The 19,154-nt window shown below is 39.9% G+C and overlaps 2 protein-coding genes across 6 annotated transcripts in view; both read left to right on the plus strand.

Annotated features, from left to right (window-relative positions):
- LOC129177879 (glucagon receptor-like) overlaps positions 1 to 6,353 on the plus strand; it is a 30,303-nt gene extending 23,950 nt beyond the window's left edge. The window contains exons 7-14 of one of the 3 annotated variants that reach the window (XM_054769456.1): positions 550 to 706; positions 785 to 944; positions 1,206 to 1,266; positions 1,348 to 1,417; positions 1,525 to 1,616; positions 3,685 to 3,823; positions 3,921 to 3,962; positions 5,888 to 6,353. In XM_054769456.1, coding sequence (XP_054625431.1) covers positions 550 to 706; positions 785 to 944; positions 1,206 to 1,266; positions 1,348 to 1,417; positions 1,525 to 1,616; positions 3,685 to 3,823; positions 3,921 to 3,962; positions 5,888 to 5,959 — 793 coding nt within the window. In that variant the 3' untranslated portion in view covers positions 5,960 to 6,353. Of the gene's footprint in view, positions 1 to 549; positions 945 to 1,205; positions 1,267 to 1,347; positions 1,418 to 1,524; positions 1,617 to 3,684; positions 3,824 to 3,920; positions 3,963 to 5,887 lie in introns of all 3 variants that reach the window. The other 2 variants (XM_054769457.1, XM_054769455.1) reach the window with 2 other exon arrangements.
- Positions 6,354 to 11,981: 5,628 nt separating this feature from the next.
- wdr90 (WD repeat domain 90) overlaps positions 11,982 to 19,154 on the plus strand; it is a 30,328-nt gene continuing 23,155 nt past the window's right edge. For 2 of the 3 annotated variants that reach the window (XM_054768707.1, XM_054768708.1), the window contains exons 1-10: positions 11,982 to 12,316; positions 12,433 to 12,527; positions 12,721 to 12,897; positions 13,049 to 13,187; positions 14,124 to 14,288; positions 14,572 to 14,698; positions 15,565 to 15,623; positions 16,790 to 16,989; positions 17,057 to 17,119; positions 17,196 to 17,264. In XM_054768707.1, the coding sequence (XP_054624682.1) occupies positions 12,304 to 12,316; positions 12,433 to 12,527; positions 12,721 to 12,897; positions 13,049 to 13,187; positions 14,124 to 14,288; positions 14,572 to 14,698; positions 15,565 to 15,623; positions 16,790 to 16,989; positions 17,057 to 17,119; positions 17,196 to 17,264 (1,107 nt within the window). In that variant the 5' untranslated portion in view covers positions 11,982 to 12,303. Of the gene's footprint in view, positions 12,317 to 12,432; positions 12,528 to 12,720; positions 12,898 to 13,048; positions 13,188 to 14,123; positions 14,289 to 14,571; positions 14,699 to 15,564; positions 15,624 to 16,789; positions 16,990 to 17,056; positions 17,120 to 17,195; positions 17,265 to 18,171; positions 18,294 to 18,396; positions 18,522 to 19,154 lie in introns of those variants that run through there. The other variant, XM_054768709.1, reaches the window with a different exon arrangement.

Genomic DNA, 19,154 nt, shown 5'->3' on the forward strand with positions numbered 1-19,154 from the left:
GTAAAAAATGAACCATAATAAATGAGGAATAGGACAATACTGTCTAAATCAGGGGTGATCAATGTTTTTCCTTGTGAGAGGTACTTTTACAAAATGAAAATGGCCAAGAGCTACTAATTTTTGTAACATTTATTTTCAGAACTTATTTTAAACCCAAACAAAGCGAATATGCTTATTTTACCAGAACATTAACAAAATGCTGGTGTCCACAACTCACATTTTTTTATTTCAGAAAGCATTTCTTTCTACTGTTCTTTCATTATTAACTGAAAACCTGAATGAAAAGCAGGCTTCCGGGCACCTCATAAGGTCGTGGGGGACCCGCGGGCACCGAGTTGGTAACCCTTGGTCTAAATGAAGCTTGGATATACTTTAGAGTAGTCAGTGTACAGCTTATAAAGCTGTATAGATTTACTATCCACTGAAAATGACTCAACACACACCCATCATTGTTTAAACCTTAATTTAAAAAAATGCTTTCATAAACTATGATACATAACAAAGTGGTCAAATTTCAAAGTTCATTTATATTGTTATGTTCTCCAAAAGGAAACTGCATTGCACACGGAACTACATCCATGCAAACCTCTTCCTGTCCTTCATTCTGCGAGCTGTGTCCGTCATCATTAAGGACACCATGCTGGAACACCATTGGGGACGGGAGATCATGAAACCCACGGACGTGAGCGAGATGCTCAGCCATCAGGTACTTCTATCCATGCTACACCTGTTTATGATTTCTAAGTGTACATGTTCTGTAATACGTGGTGTTCCATATCCCCAGGCCGCTATCGGCTGCAGGATAGCGCAGGTGTTGATGCAGTACTGTGTGCTTGCCAACCACTACTGGTTCTTTGGAGAGGCCATTTACTTGTACTCCATTCTTATTGCGTCAGTGCTCATCGACAGCAACAAATACCTGCCGTACATCTGCCTCGGCTGGGGTAAGCAATGCACTGTGAGAGTTTACAGAGACTGATTACTTTGAGTCGTGGGTCAATTCCTCCTGCTTTTCCTTTAAAATTAAACTCCATTGTGAACCAAAGACGAGGCAAAAATTCCCTCCTGAGATATACTGTGTATAACAATGCTTGAGATTTTTACAGACAGGATCCCATGGAAACAAATCGATCATATCCATTTATTCCTCCTCTTAGTCCAACTTTGATGAACATGCTGTGCAATATTCACCATCTTTGTCGTAGGAACCCCACTTCTCTTTGTGATTCCTTGGGTGGTGATGAAGCTACTGAAAGAAAACAAAGAGTAAGTGTGCCTGGAATGCTTTATAATGAAATGGTTAGATGGCTTGGGACTGGGAAGGAATGAGTTGTCTTATCTTCACAGATGCTGGGCTGTCAATGAGAACATGAACTACTGGTGGATCATTCGTTCTCCCATTCTTTTTGCTTCCCTTGTAAGCATGCAGATACTGTAGTGTCTGTTTAATTGGATGTCATTATTTGGCGTTTGTGTAAGTCATGCCTAATTAATTAATGTCTTTCCGCACCATCTGTTCAACAGGTCAACTTTCTGATTTTCATGAAAATTCTCAAGGTTATTTTGTCCAAACTGCGAGCCAACAACCAGAGTGAATATCCTGGTTACAAACTGCGGCAAGTTACTTTACTTTTCTCGAGTCTGTCATGTTCTAAAACAAGTTTGGGGAAGTGTTTTTCAGATTTTAGCCCCATCAAATTTATGAAAAAATTTGATGCAACTAATGTTATCATATATTTTGAGCATTTGTGACTTAATTTTTCCTCTGTTCCTCATTTTAAAAGTTGCATGGCAGGCTGTATCAAATGCACCTGCAGGCCGTTTTATGCCCACCAACTGCAGGTTTCCCACCCTTGTTCTTAACTGGGGGTGTAACGATTCATTCACTACATGGATACATTGATTTATATATTCCCATGATTCAACTACATCCATCTGGATGGGCACTTTGGTAAAGACGTTAAACATTACAGTCTGCCTGTTGGTGATGTCATCGTCTTCCGGGTATGTGGTGGGAGTTGTAGTTGACCTGTAAAATACAGTTGATTCACTTTTCTTCTTTTGGTCAGTTCATTCAATTTATTCAGCATTCATATTTAACTGATCTGACCTTGTTTGAAACTCCTTTTAAGTGACATTTGTGGGGACAATATGCAAAGTAAGGACGTATTGTATGCCTCTGGACGGTAGTTTACGGTTTACGGATGCTGAGTGATGTCATCATCCAGCGCGGCGTGTCCAGGTCAAAACACATATGAAGCAATGTTACAAATACAATCCCCGTATTTTAGCGATGCACAAATTTAACACTGTGCGTGCGCACTCAATTAGGAGAGTCTGTGGAGTCCTTAAAAATGCAATTTTTTCATATGCTATGGGTTGCATTTTCAGTCATATACAGAAATTAAGTACAATTAAGCCTTTCAAACTCATGGATCGGAGATTCAGGACAAGATAAGAGGTATGTAGGATATAAATTGATTTTAATATCTATCTGCAGATGAAATTTTATCAAAATCTGATGGTGCGAAATATGTTACTTTTAATATGTTACTAATTGTTCCTGCAGTTAGTACTGTGACGTGGAAACGAATGCAGCTTGCTGCTGCAGCATTTGTGACACTTGATTTTCTTCCCTCGACTTTTTGATTATCAAAAAAATATAAATGGACATTCTGTTGACTTTTAAAACAAATGTCACAGCCTAAGTTATGATATATTTTGTAGTACGGTTGGTCCAAGGTCCGTGGGTCGATCACAGCTTTTGCCTTGACTAAATGTTAAAGCAATGTAAACCAAAGACACGATTTTTTGGTATATCATTTGCTTTAACTTCCTTAATACCTGGGGTAGGGAAGTAAATGTGGTATCAAATTAAAGTTCAAGTTATGTTTTATCAGACGGAATTAATCACAGACTTGATTTGGCATATTCCGTGTCATAACATATTTGCGCTGCAAAACTTCTGTCAATGTATTCTTGCTAGTTGCGGCACCGTCAGTTTTTGTCTAAAATGTTCACCAAAATTTTCGGTTTTCTTACACTGTCTCGGTTTTCACCGCATGTAACAAACTAGTCCGTTTGCCCTGTATTGTATTGTTCCAAGAAATCGAGTGCCCGAACAAAGCATTCTACGCATTGCTGACTCACTGTTTGGGCATTTTTGTGGCCAAAGAAAGTTGCAAGTGCCAGCACTTTGATAAAGAAGGTGAGAAACACTATTGAATTTGATCCAGGATGTACAGGAAATCCGCATCAACAATAACTTCCATCCATTTGTCTTTTGTAATTATTTTACATTGTTTTCTGCATGTAAAGCTCTAAGTATTCTCTATAAAATGTATTTTTGTTAATATTTTTGGGTGTCTGGAGAAGATCGGATTGATTGATCGGATTCCTATGGAAAACAATGTTGTATGTTTTTCGTATGTTTCAGTGTAGCAATTTAAGAATGAAAACCGAGGTACCACTGTGTATTAATTGCTGTGATACAGAGAAGGGGTAGGAATTGAATAAGCTCTTTGTCTTCCTACTCCTTTTCAGACATGTTGAATTGTGTAACTGTAAACATACAATGTACTTTAAGGTAGCCTTGTTCGCATGTTCGAAATAAAATAAATCATTACCATTCAAATAAACATTGAAAAGTAATTAACCTTGCTGACGGTCGATGTGTCCTATTAGGCTCGCCAAGGCAACCCTAAGCCTCATTCCTCTGTTTGGGATCCATGAGATCATCTTCATCTTTGCAACAGATGAGCAAACCTCAGGGTTTGTGCGCTATTTTAAAATCTTCTTCACACTCTTTCTCAATTCATTCCAGGTAGGTGGAATTGTATCACCATGGTTGCTTTTTTATTTGTAGGCTTCATATTGTCACAGAATATTCAATTTTTATTCAGCTGAAGTAATCTTTGCAGGGTTTTCTGGTGGCTGTTCTCTACGGTTATTCAAATAAAGAGGTAGGTTGTTTTAACATTTTATATATAAAGTATATACGGTGTGTGTGTGTGTGTGTGTGTGTATTGTACTGTGTGTATGTATGATTAGATTCATTTTTGTCTTCTTATGGAATGAATGTTCAATTTCTTATGTCTTATGTTGAAGCTTTTTAAAGGAAAACTGCACTTTTGGGGACTTTTGCCCATCATCCACAATCCTTATGTGAGACAGGAACACATGTCCCGGCCAACACTCTGGTTGTCCTGACCTCCGTGGACGCACGGTGGCTGCTGACATCGTGTATCCGACATTAACGCGCCTTGCTCGGCCACGGTGGGCGGCTTATCCCGGCCAACACTCTGGTTCTCCCGACCTCCACGAACACATGGTGCCTGCTCACATAACGTATCCAATATTAATTCACCTTGCCTGGCCGCGGCAGGCAGCTCTTGTTGTTGTACACTCTGGTTCTCCCGGTCACGATAGAAGTAGGTGCCCTAGGAAGCCAGTACGCCCATCTTGCAATCAAAGTGAGTGGGAGGCACGAACCTTATACGATGCCCACACACGTACGTCCCCAGTGAGTGAAATGTACAACAGCCTTACATAAAGCGCACCTAGCACGCAGGTGTTTCACGCTGCACTCACACTCTAAAAGCTACCAACGGAGGGCGAGCGGCAAGCACATAGGTATAAGTACAACATAAGTACGACACACTTGCAACCCCTGTGATACCCTACTTCCTCTACGTACTTACTGGCCACGGCCAACAAATTTCCCAAAAATTGCGGAGCCCGTGTGTATGGTAATACTGAAAGGTTTGTGTCATTCCTGTTGCCTATTGACCAGAATATTATGTATCACTTGTATTTCAATATGTTTTGACTAATAATGGACCATAGTCTACCAGGAATTTTTGGGAAACAGGCGCTATAGCGAGGTAACGATAAGTGAACCGCGATGTGGGATAAGGGGCGACTGTATATACAGTCATTCCTCACATTATATAAACAGTGTCTGTATATGCAGTGGTGTGAAAAAGTGTTTGCCCCTTTCCTGATCTCTTATTTCTTTGCATGTATGTCACACGCAAACAAAATAAATATTAAAATAAATATTAGTCAGAGACAACACAACTGAACACAAAATGCAGTTTTTAAATTAAACTTTTCATAATTAAGGGAGAAAAAAATACAAAGCTACATGGCCCTGTGTGGAAAAGTGATTGCCCCCTCAACCTAATAACTGGTTGGGCCACTCTTAGCAACTGCAATCAAGCGTTTGCAATAACATGGACTTGCTGGTGTGTTTTGGATCATTGTCTTGCTGCAGAAACCAAGTTGGTTTCAGCTTGAGGTCACCAACAGATTGCTGGACATTCTCCTTCAGGATTTTTTGGTAGACAGCAGAATTCATGGTTCCAATTATCACAGCAAGTCCTGAAGCAGGAAAACAGCCCCAGACCATCACACTACCACCGCCATATTTTACTTTTGGTATGATGTTCTTTTTCTGAAATGCGGCGTTGCTTTTACGCTAGATGACAGATAACACACACCTTCCAAAAAGTTCAACTTTTGTCTCGTCAGACCACAGTGTATTTTCCCAAAGGTCTTGGGGATCATCAAGATGTTTTCTGGCAAAATTGATGTTCTTTTTGTTCATCAGTATGTAACTTCCACTCTGCAACATTATCTGGAGCAGTTCAGAGTCAATATTTATCTAATAACATGGCATACATAAAACAGTAAAATAAAATAACATCTACTCACCAGAGTTGTCAATTTCTCCTCCATCAACCATTGTAAGTGTAACTTGGCTTGTCAAACAGTAATCAATTATGGCAATGACACTAAACAACCAGACGTCATTGTATGAGTATGGACATGTCAGGTAGACAAATGGTGATTTGTGAGTATAATTGTCTTTTGCTGTGTCCTATAGGTGAGAACAGAGCTGAAAAGGAAGCTGCGTACCTGGAGGATAGAGGCTGAGATTGTGTGTTGTGGACAGTGACTAGCCGGGCTTAACACCCACATAGACACTTTTTCTATTGCCACGGTGCCAGAGTGCAGCAGATCCTCTGACAGCACAACGAGGGCAATGGCCAATGCCTCGCCCACTCCAAACAGCTCTTTCATTTTTCGGCGTCAGATTCAGACAACCACCCAGCAACCCAAATCCTCACTGCTGCATTGTCCCACTGTGATAAAGGGTGACAGCATCCTGCAGCATGCAGACGGAGATGAGGCTGTGCTGGCGTCATCTTTGCCAATGTTCCTCATTCATCTTCAAGAGCCTGTGGAGTTACTTCCACATGTTGCAGATCAACAGTCAGACTGATCCGTGCGTTTATTGTTCAGTTCAAAACTAATGTGTGATTTTTGTACAATTGTGGCATTGTGTCATCTCTGTGAATACACAAGTGTGATCATTTATTGATTGAGCTCTTATCATTGTTGTGCAAATTAGTTACCATATTTTCCTGACTTAGTCGCACCAGCCAAAAACACAGTGAAAAGGGAAAAAAACATATATGTGACATTTTTGGGGGGAAATTTATTTTATAAAATCAGAGACCAAGAACAGACATTTCATCTTGAAAGGCAAGGTATAGTATTAACAATAAAATGGAGAACAGGCTACTACTCTGTTAACATAACGTGAATAGGTGGTATGTTAACGGAACATATAGTTATTCAGATAACTAGCCTCAAAAACCCGCAAAGTAATCTATATTCATCGCCTTGGCACCTACCTGGGCATGGAGGCCTAACTGCACTGTTGACAAGCCTCTCCTGGCAGCACGTTGTTCAAGCACCCATTTGAGAACTTATCCGCTAGTTGTGGCCATGTAGTAGCAATGTTAAGAAAAACCCGTATTTTAGCAATGTAAAAATCTGATACTAAGCGTGCGCGTTCTAGTCCTTGAAAATGCAATTTTTTAATGTGATATCAGGTGTATTTTGAATGTTTGTTGGGCCAATGTTAAGTACAACTTTATGTAGGGATGTCCCATATTGGCTTTTTTGCCGAAAACCGATATTGTCCAACTCTCAATTCCCGATTCTGATATCAACCGATACCGATATGTGTAACATCACAAATCTTTTTCTTGAGTAAAATTGCTGTAAAGTAACAATATTGAGTACAGTTGTTTGGTTGGATACTCCACACATCTCTGAGTAGATAATTCATGTATTACATATTTTATATAAGAATACGTTTGTGTTTCTTTTGCCTTGATTTATGTTATTTTTGGAAAGATTTCATTTATTTTTAGTTAAAGGGGTATTGTTTAAAATACATGAATTTGCTGATTATTATTGTGATTGATAACTTTCATGTTCTTATTTTATATTCTTATTTTATTGCATTAAAACTACTATATATATATATATATATATATATATATATATATATATATATATATATATATATATATATATATACAGTAGACGCCCCTACAACGTAAATAATCCATTCCGAGAACCTTTATGTTATAGGGTTTTTATGTTATACGAAGCGTAAAATACATGTAATTAGCCTAATCCGTTCCAAGATCTTCCCAAACCCCTTCAAAATATGCATAGTCCACCAGATATGGTGGAAAAATATAAGAAAACGTTAGCATAAACATAAGAGTAACATTCTAATATAAAATAAGGTAATAAATAAGATTACTGTAAATGAATAAAACTGAAAAACAAAAACAATCTTATCGTTCACGAGATGTCTTGACCAGGAGCACGCAAGTGGAGCCAGAAGAAGGAGGAGGAGGAGGAGGAGGACTAGCCTGAGTCGAAACGCGACTCAAAGAGTCTAAGAGTCAGCTGGTCTCACAGACAAACATACACGCACTACACGATAATGCTGTGTGCAAAATTTAAGTTAGTTTAAGTTTAACGGATGCCAGCCTGTGAGGCTGTGCGAGTGTACGTTGGTAAACCTCACTCCCTCTGCCTCAAGAGCTGCGCTGAACACGCGGCCGACAGTCCGGGCTTTTAGTCGTGTGGTCAGCACCCTCGCCTCCCATTACGAAGGTCCTCTGTTCGAGCCCCGGTGAGGGCAGGTGCGAAACAGGGCGGGTTACATAAGGGCGACTACGAAGAGGAAGGGAGGTTGAAGGGACAAGCCTGTCTCTCACACAAACTCACGTACGTGCTGTATAAGTCAGCCAATGAGATGGGAGCGTAGGCGGTGCCCCGATAATCAGCCAATGAGATGAGAGCGTAGGCGGTGCCCCGATAATCAGTCAATGAGATGAGAGTGGAGGCAGTGCCCCGAAAATCAGCAAATGAGAGCGTGAAGCGTCAGAAGGCGTCACCGAGTGTTAGTCTGAACTTCCACCGACTTGAGGCATTAATAAAGTTGATTGAAAAAAAAAACTTGCACCGACTTGACGCTTTACGTTATATGGAATTTCTTCCGTAATACAATGCAAAAACTTTACATCAATTCTTTACGTTCAGTGGAATTTACGTAAAAGGAGGTTTACGTTATGCGAGGTACTACTGTACTATGTATGGTTTTTCAGCACTACTTTGTGCTCTATAGCTGATGTAATCTGAATTATTACTGCGTTGGCTCAATAAGGTTCTTATTTTAGCCATCTGAGAAGATCAAATACATTGTTTTTGGTGCCCAACTGTTTCCCAAGTATATTAGTGTGTGTGTGAATGTATAAACTAGAGGCATTAACTTAAATTTCTTTGTAGAAAGGCAGTTTTATGAAGTATATTTCCTTGTATTCACTTAAAGCGCAGCCTTGCCACATCCAATATGCCGGCGACGCTGACGTACGCCTCAGCAAAGCGGCGTCTACGTATATGGTTTTGACAGTAGTGTTTCCTGTTTCCCAGTGTGCTTTGCTGTACTGTTGTTGTAAATACCCGTCAAGTTATATGTTTAGAGCTCACATAGTTGTCGGTTATTCTGCATTACTCGTTGATAGTGTCTTGTCTGTTGTTATCTACCTATTACGTTGCTGTGTGGGTTTTTTTTTAGCTCTTTCTTTAAAAAACACTGTGAGTAAGACTGTAAAGTGTGTGGAATGGTAATCCCCCGCAATTTTCTCCAGCTCGAGGTCCAATTGAATCTTGTCCCAAATTGCCATCGTTGGCGGGGGTGTCGTATCCCTTTAGCGAGCAAAGCAGCAGCAGTATAGCATCCTCCGAAGCTCACAATGCTGCCTTTGTTTGTCAAGTTTTCCAAAAGCTAAATTTTTAAGCACAAAAACCTCCATATGCGTGTGGATGAGAGGCCAAAACGCATACAAAAATATGCAGTTTTAAAATAGCCTTAGTCGTGTGGACAGGGCCTCAGTTGTCATTATAAGTTGATGTTTACATTGTAAATTTTCAGTGGTACAGGAGTGACAGGACTAGCAGATACTGGCACACAAGTGTCACACAGTGCCCTCTCGCGGCTGTCAGTGTGAAAAAAAAACATATATATATGTCGCTCTGGAGTACAAGTCGCAGGACCAGCCAAACCATGAAAAAAAGTGTGACTTACAGTCTGGAAAATACGCTAATTAAAAATTCTATTACCTTATATGGGGAATTTCATTTGTGAAGGAAGCAATTCATGCAATGTTGGGTGGCTCACTGTTCTACTGACTGCCTGTGGACCTGGACCAAAACTTGTGGTGTGCGTTTTTGTGGCAGATTCCTAAAAACAGCTGAGCACTCCTGTAATATAGAGGATTGCTGTCTGGATTTGTATTGGCCCATGTTCACAAAACAGTCTTGTGTGAAATGCCCTTGACAGATGAGCATATTTTTCTCTTGCTGGCCGGGAATCAGCAACTCCAACCACTTCTGCCTGATGCTTGCCTCTTGAGGCACACCCGAACAAACATTGCCTGGGAGCCATACGTGACGTACACGGGGAACAGAACGCAGCTCAGAGACATGGCCAAGGTAAGAAAGGCTGATACCTGACCACCACTGAACAAGACAGACAAGTTGAAAGGCTATGACTGAAGACAGATATTTCAAAAGCTTTATGGACTGATGAGAGTGTCTCTTGATGGACCAGAAGGATGGGCCCGTGGCTGCACCAGCAATGGGACAGCTCCACTCCCACTCAGACGCCAGCAAAGTGGAGGTGGGGTACTGGTAAGGGCTGGAATTATTAAAAGATGAGCTGGTTGGGCCTTTTCAGGTTGATGGACTTAAACTCAACTCCCAAACCTACTACCACTTTTTTCACATGGTATTACAGGAAATAAAAAAGGTCATGATTTTTATGCAGGACAATGCTCGACCCCTTGCATCCAAGAACTCCACTGCTTGGCTAGCTAGTAAAGGTCTTGAAAAATAATTACATGACCTCCTTGCTCACCTGACCTAAACCTATTGAGTACTTGTGGGCCCTTAAACGTAAGATTTACAGTGAAGAAAAAAGGTACACCTCTCTGAACAATGTCTGGGAGGCTTTGGTTGCTGCTGCACAAAAAGTTGCTGGTCAAATCATCAAGAACCTGACAGACTCCATGGATGGAAGGCTTTTCCGTGTTATTGAAATGAAGGGTGGCTATATTGGTCACTGACTTATTTTTGGAAATGTCAGTAACACTTATTTGTAAAGTTTGTGTTGTCAATCATTCTAACGTAAAAAAAATGAAAATAAATTTGTGAGATGGGAATATTTTTGTTTTTCTTTGAGTTGCCTGATAATTCTGCACACTAATAGTTGCCTAATAATTGTGCACACACAGATATTCTCAACAAAAGCCAAAACCTCACTTTCACTTCCTTAAATATTCAAGTTATTAACATTTTGGATAGCACTGTTATTGTTAAATAATAAAACGATTAATCAATAATGCAAATTGCCTAATAATTGTGCACACAGCGTATTTCTGTTTTAGGACTAGGTGGATCAATCCCCAAATGAACATGCAATAGATACCTGGGGCATGAATGTTAACGATGTATGCATCAGTGATCTCAAAGCTGTGGTGATGTATATGACAACGTTGTGGTTAGGGGGGTGGGTTTCAAACTTCCTTGTGTAGTCGTCAGGTGGTCATACACCTTCATTGGTGTTTTGATGATAGGCCCACAGAGGATGAGCTATGCAGCATCGGTTGCCAGCTCGGTGTACTTGAGGGTCTTGCGTTCAAAGGGCTCCTCCACACCATCCTCCCAGGGAACAGTGAGCTCAATGATGTAAACTGTAAAATGTGGAGGACTGGAGCACAAGGTCTGGTCTGAGGTTTGTTGTGGAAATCTCAGATGGAAAACAGAGCCTTTGGTTTAGGTCTGCCACCAACTTCTAGTCGCGTGCCCCTTCGATCTGGTTGATGTCCAATGTTGTGGGGACTGGTGTTGTACCTTCTCTGATGAACACTCTTGCAGATGCTGAATGGAGTGGTGGAGGAGGCGGACCATTGGTCTTTGTGCATCTGGTCCCCAGAGTAGCTGCAAGGCACTTGAGGACGTGGTTGTGTCTCCAGGATGTGTTTCAGGTTGGCTGGAGATTGACAGAGGGGGCATGTTGGATCTTCTTGGCACCACTGGTTGAGGTTAGAGTGGGTAGGCAAGACATCGTATGTGGCACACTTGTATTCAGAATTAGTTAATTATAGGCTTTTTATTTGCAAAATGTATAAACTTTAAGTAATTTGATATAAATCAACAAAAACTAACTTTCAATAGCTCAACACATGTAATATTACAGTCACAGTTGTTATAATTGCGTACATTTTGAAAATTAAATAGAATTTACAAAGGAGGTTGATGGGGGTTCATTTCGAGTGTAATTCTGTGTTGCTGTCTCTGATGTCAAATTTTGTATTTTTTTACAAAAAAATAGAACAGTTTATTGCATTTTGTCATTTCAGAAAGAATAAAGTCATAACAACACGTGGATAAAATGTTATTGTCAACAGGTCTTCAGCATTTAACTGTCAGCATATATTGTCAGATTAACAAGCGCGTAAAACTTAATGTTCCCTATATTACCTGCAGAACTACATTACCCATAAGTTCCGTAATGACGTTTATTACGTGGTGACGCCATTCGTATCACGCTGTTGTTGGCAACGGCGGATACTGAAGCGGGAAGGATATAAACGCTTCAATTGCTGTCAAGTCAAATTGTCTTCGTAATTTTGGTTAATAATACTAATTACTCAACGTTTTCTTGTTCAGCGCTTTCAAGTTTGTGTAGTTAAAACCACTGGTCAACGGAGAGAGCCCTTTGAATGATTATTTAGCAACTGTGTTTTCAAGCTAATGTATGTAAATGTACTTGAAGGAAGCAGGGGGGTTTGCTGTGCTGACTTCAGCTAAATTTGTGCATCACTCGATCAACACGGTCAGCGAGTGGATTAGAATTGTTCACTGTCTATGGCCTCCAAAGGTAAGAATTTAAACACAATGATCACGCCAACCTAAATGACGGTTATCAAATGGAACAACTTTGATTTCAGTTCAACCCTGAAATCGGTCCTCAATGTGGCTTGTTTCCATTTTTAGCAGATTGGCAGGATCCTTACGTCAACGTTTTCAAACTTTTCAGAGTTGGAGAGTGGAAGAAGTCGTCAAAAGAAGGAGATGTTTCCACATACATGGTAGTAATGTCCTATTCATGCACATTGTGAACTGTACTGTATGTATCATATCCTGTATATGTCAACACTCTTAAGTTTGGACAGTGTCAGTTCCCCTCAAAAAGGTCAACATTGCTAGCATACATAGTAGCTATTTAACTGTATTTCAAAGCATTTTGTCTATTTTGTGTCCATCCCCCATAATCCACTTTAGGACAAGACCCTCAACTGTTCCGTGTTTCGGATCAAAGGTTCTGTACCTACCGAGAGCTACGTCCGATTACCGAACAGTGATTCTCGGTCTCTGGGTCTGACAGGAAGATATATGTACCTGCTCTTCAAGCCCATACAAGGAAAATCTTTTTTGATCCTCTTGGATGTCGTTGCAGAGGTAATATTGACAATGTTGTTGGATGTGAGGTATTCGCCAATCACTTATGTAGATACAAATTCACAATTTGTAAAAAAATTACTTGCATAAGTATAAATAATTGATAAAATATGGGCAAACTTTTTTCTGCTTTCTCTTTTGTGATGCATAGGATGACCGGGTGGTCCGAATCTCCCTCTCCAACACGTTCAAAGAGTTCAAATCTACTCCCACGTCACTTCACTTCCCTTTCCTATGCGAATCTGACAAAGATTCAGTCATTAAAACAAAAGCCACCTCAAAACGAGAAGGTAAAAGACATATACAGAACCTCCAAAAGTAAAACAACCAAAAAGTACAATTAGTTTTTTTTTTGGTTTGAGCAATACCATGAATGAAATAGCTGTTACTGTAAATGCTCCAAATAACACCTCTACTTACTCAGCTGCAGAATCTCCTATCCCACTTGGTATCTACAAAAGCAAATAACTAGAGTTTGTAATTAGTGTCTGATTTAAAAAAAAAAAAAACATTGGCATTGATGCTGTCTGAGCAGTTTTCTCTGGTTCTGGTGGTGCTGTGTTGTGTAATATATTTGTTAGTAAATTACTATGTGTTTAAAAAGAGCTGTCACTTTCTCACTCCAAATCATTATGTAAAAAATATTATAATACCACCACTAGCTAGCAGATGTTACTCGTACTGTAGTGGTGTAAAAGTACAGAAGTAAAATATGTAAAGATTTCCTTAATCCCGAATAAAGTGATTGGTGTTCATGGCTTTCACTCACCACTGTCTGGTATTCACCTACATGTCCGTACTGCCTGCACATACACAAAAGCAATCTTAGAGAAAGAACCGACAATTTTGAGTCTTTGTGTGGCTATCCATTCAATGATAATGAATGTTAGTAGCTAAACATTGACAAATCACTTATTAACTGACAGCAAGCATAACCAATATGTGTACCTGTGTGGTCTGCAAGATTGGAGTAGGAAGAGGGCGGAATATTGTTCTACTTTTTTTTTTTTTTCTTTAGATGGGAGGGGGCAAAAGGGCTCTTTTGATAGTAAAGGTTGCCGACCGCTGGTATGTACAAAAATAATTTTACCAAGCTGATGCTAAAACAAATAAATAGCATGCAGTAATGAAATTCTTTGTTCCACTCTACATGCCTATATAGTGATACTAAACTGTCCAAATATGTTGTCATCAGAGTTTTTGTTCCCTTGGTCTTGTTTCCGTAGCTCCAGTTTGCCTCCAGGCCCGTTGGACCTGTCTAATGTTGGATCTGCAGGGCATGCTCTCAACCTACCTCAACCACCTCTACTATAGTCATCTGAAGAGCATCAAGCTTTGCTCCTACATGTGTGTTAAAAACATTTTTACCAGCGACCTGCAGCTTAGTCCAGGTGAGACTCCCATAGATTGTTTGAATTACAATGTAACAATTGATGTTCTCTATTTTATGTGCATAATAGTTGCCAGAAACAAAGTTTCCTGAGACTAGTAATAACTGAGCTTTTCAATGCCACAGATGTTTTTAGAGCACTTCAATCAGTGAACTAGTAATGTTATTAGTCAAGAGAACACTAAGAACATATACTTCACATAGCCAAGGGTCACACTGAGTGCATCTCAAGGTGGAGGATTTTTCACCTCTCTTAACTCCTCGTCTGATCTGCTCTTCTACAGCGGTTTCCCACCATAACGTCAAACCTATAGGTCTGGCCTCTTCAGCTGCCTCAGGACCCATGCCCAGAGACATGGTGTTTCCAGTGCCCAAAGGACGCTCCTGGCATGACTTCTATGATTATGTCAGGTGACCTTAAATGATGTTTATCAGTGTAGCTTTTAATAGAGATTTGGCCACTGAGTGGCCAGGTACTGCCCTAAGTTGGTGAATCAACTTAACAAGCAAAGTGCCGCTGAATATATTATAGGTACACCTTAAAGGCCCTGCGTTATAATTTTTTCCACAAATTTTAATACATCTCAGAGGTCCCACAATAGTATATCTGAAGTGTATTGCCTGAAATCCTAGTCTTAATACTGACATTTTGAAGTAAGCCCTACTGGGAACACACTGTGTGTCTGTGGCTTTAATGCTAATGAGCTGCGTTTGTCCAAGCCTGCCTCCGACAGTATGTGGCGCCAAGAAACATTGTGCATTTTATCTATTTTTTACATATACACTGTAACTCTGCACTTGTACAACATAATAAATACCTACAGTATGATTCCCACATTTGTAGCTGACTGGTAGATAGTTGGCAGAGCTGCAGGCTTTATTTTAAGGTATGTGACGTTTTTGTTTACTTAGGTGTCCTTCTTGAATTGCTGAGCGTCAGCACCGGGTGGACTAATCTGGCTAGAATCAGTATTATGTCCATGAGGAAAGTTTTTGTTCATGGCATTCCGAAAACCCTGAACTTCAAAACGACTATTTGAGCACCTCTTCTCTCAAAAGTGGAGGGGGGGGGGGGGAATAGACTTTTTTCCACATTTGATGCTTATAAATAGGCTGTGGGAAAACCTATTACTATTACACCATCATTAAAAGTAATTTTTGCATAATAAGGGAAAATAATCTATAGATTACATTTGCTGGGTGCCGTATGGTTGTGGCCAGTCTGTATATTTATCACGTGCTTCTATGGAAACCCTGAACTTGTCTTTATCTACTAGGTTTCCAGTGGAAGGACAACATTCTAACATAGAAAAAGACAATGACAAGAATGGAGCCGGTGAGTAAAGACTAACAACACTATATTTTGCATGTACAGTACAGGCCAAAAGTTTGGACACACACAACACAACTGATGGTCCCAACCCCATTAATAAAGCAAAACATTCCACTAAGTAACCCTGACAAGGCACACCTGTGAAGTGAAAACCATTTCAGGTGATTGGCCCAATATTGGCATAAAAATGTGATATCGGTTGATAATGGTATCGGGTTTTTCCCCAATAATGAAAACCGATTTTTAAAAAAATGCTGTATAGATGAGCATTTTAATGTTAACATGGCCAGTATGACACCACAGTTTATCCACATACAGTGCAAGCCCACCTCCTTTGAGCTTTCCGCAGGCTCTTGTGTTCTGTCCGCTCTGACTGCCCTGAAGTTGGCTAGCTCCCCACGTTAGCATCTGGGATGCTAGCTGTTAGTCATTCAGTGAAGCACAAATAAGATGCACTCCCTGTAGGTCTTGACGTTCTTGCCAGCTCGTTGATCATGCTCAGTAGTGAATTCACGTTTTCCATGATAATAGAAGGTACCGAAGGCTTGAATCTCCCACTTTCTTGCTAGCCACTTGACTTCCATCTTAGCCCCAGCTCTGCTGCCTCGATATCAATGGGTAGACAGGGAATCATACCGATATGGGATGTCGCTCTCATGGCACGTAAAAATGTGCTTGAATAAACAAACAGAGCTGCTTGAAAGGCAGCCACTCGTGGCGGTAGTGTTCATTCCAAGACAATAAATATGTTACATATATTGGTAATTGAGAGTTGGACAATATCGGGAAAAAAGATACATAGATACTTTATTCATCTCCAAAAGAAATTCACATTTTCAGCAGCTCTGCAAAATTGTCACATGAATTTAATCACAAAAAAAAACCAACCAAGGCAGGTTATGAGAGAAGAAAATACACTCAACAAAAATATAAAGGCAACACTTTTGTTTTTGATCTTTGAGTTCATCTCATAAAAGATGGGAGCAAAAACAAAAGTGTTTCGTTTATATTTTGGTTGAGTGTAGAATAAGAATAAAAAATTATTACGGAATAGATCACATCAAATTTGTAGTGCAACCATACATAATAAATAGTAATAATACATAGTCATAATAATAGATAATTAGGTAATAAGTCCAGCCCTAGTCTGACATTTGTCTCCATATCAGGAAGTACGCCCTGCCCTACTGAAAAAGAAGGCTCCTCTGCCGAGAGCAGCATGCCAGAGCTGGTGGAAATCGTCACACAGCAGGAGGCCAGTCCCAACCAACTCCCATCTACTCCCCCCTGCGACACCGATGACGGCGGTGTTCATGTGTTTGTGCATCAGGAGGAGGAGGACCTCAGCAAGAGGGACACTGAAGAGGAGGTGAATCTTCCTAAAACGTCAATAATGTCACAAAATAACCCCTACCTAAAGATCATTTTCTTGCCAGTGTGTTGAAAGTCCTTTTCAACATCCTGTCTGTGTGTCCTTTTCTGAAGACACCAAAGAGCAGGTAATGTAAAAATGCTACAGAGATATCTTTCAGCAATCATTCCAGTGTTTAAATTTTGTTTTTCTCTCCCCATTAGAAGCTGTTGCCGGACCCAATTCTCAGGCTTCGGAGAATAATTGGTTTTGGAGGAGCCACCACCAAATGTGTATGGTTATTTATATTCAACACACATTTTTTTTTAGCAGCATTCTGCTTCCCTCACATTTCTGCAACCAGTTCATATCTTCTTGAGGGAAAATACTATAGAAATGAACTGGCAACACAAGTGAGTACTTGCCACATCGCGGTTTGAAATTTGCGGCATCACTCTATCACGGTTTTTGAAAAATATATTAATAAATCATGCTGTTTCATGATTGAATACGACCTATTATTTGTTAAAAAAATATTCATATTTAAACAAACTGTTTTTTGGGTTATTTTTTGTTTTTGCTTAAATTAAGCATTTCCGAGCATAAAAATGACTGATTAAGACAAAATATAAATATATTCAGAAGATGCATTCAAAAACCTGATGCTATGTGGTATTCTATACTGGCCACTAGATAGTGTCAGTAATGTTACTGTAAAGTTTGGTGAGGCACAGAAGCGTCAGACTTGATCGCCGAAACAACTTTAATTGCAGGTTTAAAAGATAATATAATCATAATAACAACACGGGCAACTGTTGAGGCCTTAATTCTCTCCAAGCTAAAACTCAATTCTGAACCTCCGACGTCACTTCCTACCTTCCACACGTCCAGAGCATATTTATAGCAACACACACAAGCACACGTCTTATTTATGTCTTAAATGGCTTATTGTCTGTGATGAAGTCTACTTTATTGGGTAATAAGAGTGTAAAGGTGACTGTAGGGGTGTTATTTTATGTCGAGAGGGCTATACTGTAATAATGTGTAAACTGTATTTACTGTACGTTGTAAACAGTTTTTCTATGTTGTAACTTTGAAAATATTATTTATAAATAATAATATTGGCAGAAATTCACTTATCACGGTCTCCTCTAGAATCAATTAACCATGATTAACAAGGGATTACTGTACACCTCACAGTAAACCTATCCAAATAAGACACTTGCTCCTCCACCCTGTTTGAGGATGCCCCACGGGTGCTCAATTGCGTACAGGTCTGGAGATGTACTTGGCCACTCATCACCTTCAGCTGCCTCAGCAAGGTACTTGTCATCTTGGAGGTGTGTTTGGTCTTGTTACCATGTTGGAATGGGATGTGATCTCACCATACATGTTGGAATTCATGCTTCCCTCAATGAACCACAGCTCCCCAGTGCCGACAGCACTCATGCCATCCCAGACCATCATCTTCCACCAGCTTGCTTGACTATTGGCAACTTGCTACTCTCTTGTGTTGCCAGCTTTTTCAACAATACTGTAATATCTGTGTGGTAAGTCATTTTCAGTGGATAGTAAATCTATTCTGCTGTGACTACTGTGATGTGTGTTGAGGTTCATGGCTGGTGAGGCACAGACTCCTTCGGAGTTTTTTTTCGTATTATTGGTTGCTCATTAAGAGTGTAGCAAGAAAAAGAAGAGAATAATTCACTTTTGTTAAAAATGTTGTTTTCGAATACTTGTTAGACCTTTTTTTTTATTAATTGAAAATTGTATATTAAGTACATGCACCCTCTCCTCTAGGAAAAGTTCTGATGCTTTGTTGTAAATCTGATCACCTTCTGCTGAGTTTGGATATACTGTATAATCTTTCCTTTTGGCATTTAATTTCATTTACTCATTCAGCAGAGCAAGAAAATATCTTTATTGTATTTGACTTGGTGCTCTACAGCTGGTGCCGATGCGGTCAAAAACAAAACCAAATTTAAAAAATATACGCTGGCTTTTCCTCTCTATGGAAGGACAGTAGTGACAAGCACCTTCCAGCTCACGCATGACCCCGCCCCCTTCAGGATGAGGGGAATACTGCAGTGCTGGCCATATGATATTTTTATGTATTTTATTGTCTGATTAGCAGGAATAATCATTTCACCCTTACATAAAGACATTCCACAGGCTGTAGAAAG

This window comes from Dunckerocampus dactyliophorus, chromosome 2 (assembly GCF_027744805.1).
Source record: "Dunckerocampus dactyliophorus isolate RoL2022-P2 chromosome 2, RoL_Ddac_1.1, whole genome shotgun sequence".
NCBI classification, from domain to species: Eukaryota; Metazoa; Chordata; class Actinopteri; order Syngnathiformes; family Syngnathidae; genus Dunckerocampus; species Dunckerocampus dactyliophorus.